We start from the raw sequence: 7,309 nt of genomic DNA on the forward strand, positions 1-7,309 counted from the left end.
ATTTTTATTTCAAATGTATGAAGAAATGCATTTTATTTGCAGTGAAACTGTGGCACCCAATCATTTTGGGCCCTCTCAGTAATATACATTTATGTTTTAGTTTATTGAATTGTCTGTGTATTTCTAGGTGTAGTGAAAGTTGAGTGGCTTTGTAAAAATGGCAAAGGGTGATCCAGGAAAGCCCAAGGGCAAGATGTCCTCCTATGCTTATTTTGTGAAGACGTGTCGTGAAGAGCACAACAAGAAGAACCCTGGTGTCACGGTTAACTTCTCAGAATTTTCCAAGAAGTGCTCTGAAAGATGGAAAGCAAGTAGAATATAAAGATAATAGAATATAAAGTCAATGAAACCGAATTTAAAAAGTCTGCAGGTAGCAGCTTAAAGAAACTGTCATTTGTTTCAGACTATGTCACCAAAAGAGAAGACTAAATTTGATGACTTGGCCAAGCAGGACAAAGTCCGTTATGACCAGGAAATGATGAACTTCAATCCAGGAAAGAAAGGTCAGAAGCAGAAGAAGGACCCTAATGCTCCAAGGCGGCCACCGTATGTGCTTTCCTTTTACATGACTTATTTCTAGAGCTTATTTCCGTGATTCTGGATGGAATCTGCCCTTATTTGGTTTAGTTACTTAAATGGTTGTCTTTTTTTCCTTTTCCCAGGTCTGGATTTTTCCTGTTCTGTGCAGAAGAAAGGCCCAGCATAAAGGCTCAGAACCCCGGTCTGGGCATTGGAGATATAGCCAAGAAGCTGGGAGAGATGTGGAACAATCTGTCTGATTCTGAGAAGCAGCCCTTCCTGTCCAAGGCCAACAAACTGAAGGACAAGTATCAGAAGGTGGAGCATGACCTCTCTCAAAATGCTGTTCATTATTCAGTGTGGATAGTGTTGAACAAATGAGCGATTGATTTCTGAAGGGTCCTGCGGCACTGGAGAAATGGCTGCTGAAAATTCTGCTTTGCCATCACAGGAATAAATTGCATTTTAAAATGCATTCAAATAGAAACCATTTTAAATCGTTGTAATACTTTACAATATTACTGGTTTACTGTATTGTTTATTCAGTGCAGCCTTGATTAGCGTAAGAGTTGTGTTATAGTGTTTTGTTTTCTCAGGACATGGCTGACTACAGAGGAAAGGGGAAAGGAAGCGGAGGGGCATCATCTGCCAAATCCAAACCCAAGGATGACGATGATGATGATGACGACGATGATGAGGAGGATGAAGAAGAGGAAGATGAGGATGACTAAAGAACTCGTTTGTCCTAATTGGGCAGCAAGTTATTTGTTCGCTGCCAATTAGTATCAGTTAAGTCTGGGTCTAAGAGGTCTTGATGTCAAGGCTGCTATAAACTGATCACCAGTAGAGATGCCCAATGCATGCAAGCTCTGACTTTAGACAACCAAACTTTCTCAGTGCTGGGTTTGCTGGTGGTCCAGTTACAGCTTGCTATTAAACTGCATTGGCAAAAACAAAATATTTCCACACCGTTCAACAATAAACAAAGTGGTAGCAGTACATACTCTTTTAAAACTATTTAAGGTGGTGTGTTTCTGTGTGGCTGTTGACGTAGTTATTATATTTTTTTTTCTACTCTTCCCAGCTTTCAAAATGCACAATTTGTTGCTATATTTAAAGTTCAGTTTCGTTCGGCCCCATAAGCTTCCTGCATTGTTGAAAGGATGTTTGTGAATTGTGGTTATATTATTATTTGTGTAATTTTGACTGATTACATTGATAATTTTATGTGTGGAGAGTCTAGGGACATTTTCAGCTTTAACCAGAGGCAAGTGATGAAATGTTAAGCTGGGGAAAGCTCTTATTTGCACCTTCAGTTATTTTTTTTTTTTATGTCTAGGTGACACTGTGATTTGAAATAAACATGGCATTTTTAGATCTCAAATGATTCAAGCGACTTTCTTATCTGCAAAATGTAGTGTGTAAATACTTGGGGTATTTGTCAATGTTATCAATAAAAGGATAAATGGTTATAGTTTCTTTTAAGAGTGCTCATTTAATTTGGATTTGTTGTCATTCTCTCCAATTAATCATAACTCTGATAATGCATTGACTGGGGTGAGCCACTAGATGTCAATGGAGGGCATCTATTGCACAAACTGTTTTAAAGGCAGAGTAAGGGATTTCTGGTAGCCAATGTTGATTGGCTACAAGTTTGTTTTGCGATTCGGCCTGAATCAGTTTTGAAAGCGTTTTTGAAAAATCACTTACTCTGCCTTTAACAACTTAGGACAGGGGTCCTCAACTCTGGCCCTCTAGATCCACTTTCCTGCAGAGTTTAGCTCCAACCCTAATCAAACACACCAGAACCAGTTCATCAAGGTCTTTAGGATCACTACAAAGTTGCAGATAGGTAATCCAGGTTGGAGCTAAACTCTGCTGGAAAGTGGATCTCGAGGGGCAGAGTTGAGGACCCCTGACCTCGAGAAAGCGGTCAACAAAATCAAAAATCCCAGAATGCAGTGCAACAAGTTTAAAAATCCATTAAAATGGCAATAAACATGAGAGAAAAGGTGCTTATATTCAGTATCGGAGTAAAATCTAAATATTCTTCCAATAACAAATTATCAATGCTGTCAACAAAGCAGTTTATATAAAAATTAGGGGAAAAGAGACTTTTCTTCCTGCAATCCTGGGGTCATGTAATTTCAACTAAATATAGGCTATTGTCAAATTTGTGAGTTTAAATTGTTGGATACGATCAGGATCTCTGACCTCTCACTTTAAGGGGGGTATAGACACTTAGCCTAATTGTAGATTAATTTTGTGTTGAATAATCGTTCATCCTGCATATATAGACCTACCTTTGTTGTAGGCACAGTTCATGTAAAAATCAAGGAAAATGAAATTCTTCATGATATGCCGATTTTAGCATTGCAATGCAATTCAAATCGGACTCAAATGCCGCATAGTTTCTATATTATGTCAGGTAAATGTAGTGTAAAAGTGCGATCACATTTACCGTTTGCTACCCTATAAAGACTGCCTTAAATATTAGATGTTTGCAAAAGCGCATGCATCCTCTGAAATTTATTTCTGTAGTAAAATTGTTTTATGAAATGCCGTCCTGCCTGATAGAATCTTTTTTCTTAAATAACAGAATATTTCTGGTATGTGGAGGAAAGCAATGTGTCAAAAGGCTGTGAAAAGCCCTTCGGATAGCCTATCCCCTGAGAACTGAACCAAGCCATACATATTTAATGTGATCTCACCTCAGCTGTTGGTTTTATACTGCAAAAAGACATTGGCAAATATAACAGGAACGATGGTATTACAAACTACCAGCGACAGTGATATGTGTCGTACTGCGCACACGCACTCTGAGATGAGGCCCAAAATATTGTATATATTTGGATCACTGATGCACATTTTAAAATGTATGACTGATTAGATAAAGCCGTCCAAGTGGCATTTATTTTAAAGAAAGACAGCATACTTCTATCGGGGACAACCATTCTCTGGTCGATAATGTCAGACAGGGATTTATTAGTAATATTTTACTGGGGCCCAGAGGTATTTGTGGCTCTTGTTCCTGTATAGCGACGCCTTATATGGGTGCATAGCAAATTTGGGGTCTTATAATTGGACATGGGTACCCCTCCTTTCTTAATGCAGATTAATGACTTCATAGTCAACGTGACAAGCTACAGTAGCTGATGTCAATATTGTGACTAAAGCAATACTGAATTCAGTTTCTCAGTGTCAGGATATGCATCGAGTGCTTTCACACTATTGTCTTGTCTTCTGCGATGAATGGATTTAATATCACATCATTTCCGCTTCAGACATTTTAACAAAGCCTATTCTGTATCATATTTGACTGCATCATAAAACTTTGCTGAAAGATGTACACAATTTTCTACATCCCTTTGTCGTCTGATTGATAGTTCATACTTTTTTAGTAAAATTCAAGTTTTTTTTTCCTCGAGTTTGATCTCTATCTTCTCATTTTATCATACTATGTGAGCCATAACAGCCTGACATTAAAACATATGCAACATTTGTTTATTTATTTTTTAAGATTTTGTCAAAAGGTTTCTGGAGAAAAAATATTATTTTTTTTACATTACTATGTATTATTGCATTATGTCAGGCTTTACAGGGTTAAATGACCTCTATAGTGTCAGTGGTTATTATTTAGCTAGTCTGCGACAATTAAATCGGGAACATTCTCCATCGCAATGCTTAGAGATTTGTATGAATATAAATATTGTAATAAATAAAAACAAACTCACATTATCACAAAATTTACTCAAATATGTCATAAGTGCAAGCCACTACCTCATTTGTATCAGATGTTTTACTGTAATGTACATTAAACATATCAAATCTACTTTCCAACAATCGCTGTTTGGTCAAAATGATTGTTCCTCTGGGGACAAAAGGGTTTAAATCTTTTATTTATTTATTTAAAATTTATTTATATAAAAGTTGTTTACCCAAAAATGAAAATTTGCTGAAAATGCACTCCTCAGGCCATGCCAGATGTTTCTTCATGGGAACAGATTTGGAGAAATTTAGCATTCCATCACTTGCTCACCAATGGATCCTCTGCAGTGAATGGGTGCCGTCAGAATAAGGGTCCAAACAGTTGATAAAAAACATCGCAATAATCCACAAGTAATCCACACCACTCCAGTCCATCAATTAACGTCTTGTGAAGCCAAAAGCTGCCTGTTTGTAATAGTGATGCAAAGTCCGATTCATTTCCGCGAACCGGTTCTTTTCGGACAGATCGGCTCATTGAACCGGTTCAAAAAGCCGATTCATCGGTTCCTGACGTCATCAAGCAATAACGTCTCTACGCATTTCTTTTCTAACAACTCAGTGCCATGTTGTTTCAATTAAAAATTCAAATAAGTCATTTGTGTCAACGCATATGGAAAAATAAAAAAATAAAGTTATTTGTGTGAAAGCATATTGCTGATTATTGCCATATAATTCACTTAAGTTAATGGTGTTAATCCTTAGGAATCCGCGGATCCTCAGATACGACTCACTGAGCAATATTGACTAGCCTACAACTTGGATAAAATTCCTAAAAGTTTCGCACCTACAGCACACATTACAGACATTGATGCACAAACGTGGATATGTTCTACATGTCTACAGTATAAAGAAAGAATAACCAGTCTTATAAACTCCTTGATTTCGCTTAAGCAACTTTAAATAGTAAGAAACAAATTAATCAAACTTCAAACCATTGCTCCCGGCTAAAATACGACTCCTCTATTCAATATGCTTGAATTCCTCCAGTGAAGACATCTTGTCTGAATCAGGAGAGAAATATGCACAGGTCAAGCACCGTTCACATGTGAAAACAGTTCTAAACAAATATGTCAGTGGATTTTCATGTGAGAGGACATCAGGGGAACAACTTTTTCACTGGAGGAAGTGTTATTATAGATTAAAGACTTGTATTTTGGCCAGAATTAAAGTTAAAATGATGTGCTTATTTCTTACAAACATGCAGCTTTTCACAAGACCTTAATAGATGAACTGGAGTGGTGTGGATTAGCCTACTTGTGGATTATTGTGATGTTTTTATCAGCTGTTTGGACCCTCATTCTGACGGCACCCATTCACTGCAGAGGATCCGTTGGTGAGCACGTGACGCAATGCTACATTTTTCCAAATCTGTTCCCTTGAAGAAACAAACTACAATCTTGGATGGCCTTCGTGGGAGTAAATTTTCAGAACTTTTCATTTTTGTGGGTGAACTGTTTTTTTTGTTTGTTTTGTTTTGTTTTGTTTTTAAGCAAATACAGAAACATCAAGAAATATTAAAATTATGTGAAAGGGTTAAACTGTAGACATCTTGGCTTTTCAGATGATGTCTCAAATCTCTTCTGTCCAACCACCTGCTCCACTTTTCCCAAATCTGTCTCATCCTGCATTTTGTCCCCTCATCAAATATCACGTTTCACTCTGTAATATAAGATCATGCAAGTAAAATGGTCTTCAAAAGGCATTTTATATTGAAATATTATTATAATTTTTTTTTTTTTTAAAGAACGTATTATTCCAGACATTCAGCAGAAATGCAACAACAACAAAAAGCTACTAGATGCTAACGTTAATGATACACTGAAAGATTCATTGTCATAATCTACACAGAACCAGTTTGCATGTTGTTGTCATGGATTTTGGATTACCCAAATCTCATACATCACCCTCCAGCATGTCCACCAGCCCTCCTGTCTTCCTGATTTATGCTAACAGCACATTAGCCTCATTCAGTTCATCAAGGCTGCATTATAATAGATTGACGAGAGCATAAAGTATGCTAGCACATGACCAATTATTTGTCTAAGGCTCATTTTCACTTCATTATTGTCTGGCAGATTCATATCTGGATTAGATTTAATGCCCTGACAGATACGTTGTTAAATCCTTCACTTAAAAGTAACTAGCCTGCTCAGAAGAGCTTATTGTTAAGAGCGCATGTCACTCCAGGCTGCATTTTGTAGGTCATAGACAGATTTGAAGAGAAATAATTGATGCAACCTGTTATAAAATCTGAAATATAACGCATAACCCGCACTACAGCTGTTGTGCAGTGGAGATGTGCGTTCTGTAAGGCAGATCCTGACTGGGTGTGCAATGGCTTTATCGACCGGAGGAGCCGGTGTGCAGCCGTGCCCCTGTCATCACCTCGTCTGATTGCCTCTGGACTCATCCACTCATTCCCAAAAGGCTTTGCACCCACCAGCTCCCTGCAAATATACAGAATGAATCAGCAGGGTGCAATCACAAACTTGCAGGATCTCTTCTTTGATCAAATATGCAGGCCTGATGCTGAGAAATAATGTACAGACATAGGAAATTCATCCATTGATACATCCTACTGTGATCTGATCATCTTATGATATGCACTGGCAGGGTGCGAACTACGGGGGAGCTAGGGGGAGCTCGGCTCCCCTTAATAAGACATGGGCTCCCCTGAAAACGGGATTTGTGAAATTTTGGGGGGTCTCAAAAAATATTGACAATGTGTTATTTTGATGTGCAATTTCAGTTTTGTGTAATGTGATCATCGTGGATTATTATGTGTAAAATTGCAAAAATATCATTCATCCATGCATATGTTAAATTAATGTTGTAATCCCTCTCATGACTATCAATTGCGTATGCAGTCGTTTCAGGCATTTAAAGGGTAATTAAGACTGAATGCTATCTAGTGGGAGAAATGACTCACGGATATCTAGACATGAGATCATTAACTGGCAAATGACTTCAAAAATAACAAGGACCTACAACTAACAGGCCAAGAACCTAGCTTAAAGCGAAT

At 37.7% G+C, this 7,309-nt stretch overlaps 1 protein-coding gene across 1 annotated transcript in view; it reads left to right on the plus strand.

Annotated features, from left to right (window-relative positions):
- Positions 1–1,903, plus strand: part of LOC107727275 (high mobility group protein B3-like) — a 4,805-nt gene extending 2,902 nt beyond the window's left edge. The window contains exons 2-5 of the mRNA XM_016537100.1: positions 128–307; positions 404–546; positions 663–837; positions 1,116–1,903. Of these exons, the coding sequence (XP_016392586.1) occupies positions 158–307; positions 404–546; positions 663–837; positions 1,116–1,250 (603 nt within the window). The 5' untranslated portion in view covers positions 128–157 and the 3' untranslated portion in view covers positions 1,251–1,903. The remainder of the gene's footprint in view (positions 1–127; positions 308–403; positions 547–662; positions 838–1,115) is intronic.
- The last annotated feature ends 5,406 nt before the right edge of the window (positions 1,904–7,309 follow it).

The sequence above is a fragment of the Sinocyclocheilus rhinocerous genome, unplaced genomic scaffold (genome assembly GCF_001515625.1).
Source record: "Sinocyclocheilus rhinocerous isolate Xijiao unplaced genomic scaffold, SAMN03320098_v1.1 scaffold95, whole genome shotgun sequence".
NCBI lineage: Eukaryota > Metazoa > Chordata > Actinopteri > Cypriniformes > Cyprinidae > Sinocyclocheilus > Sinocyclocheilus rhinocerous.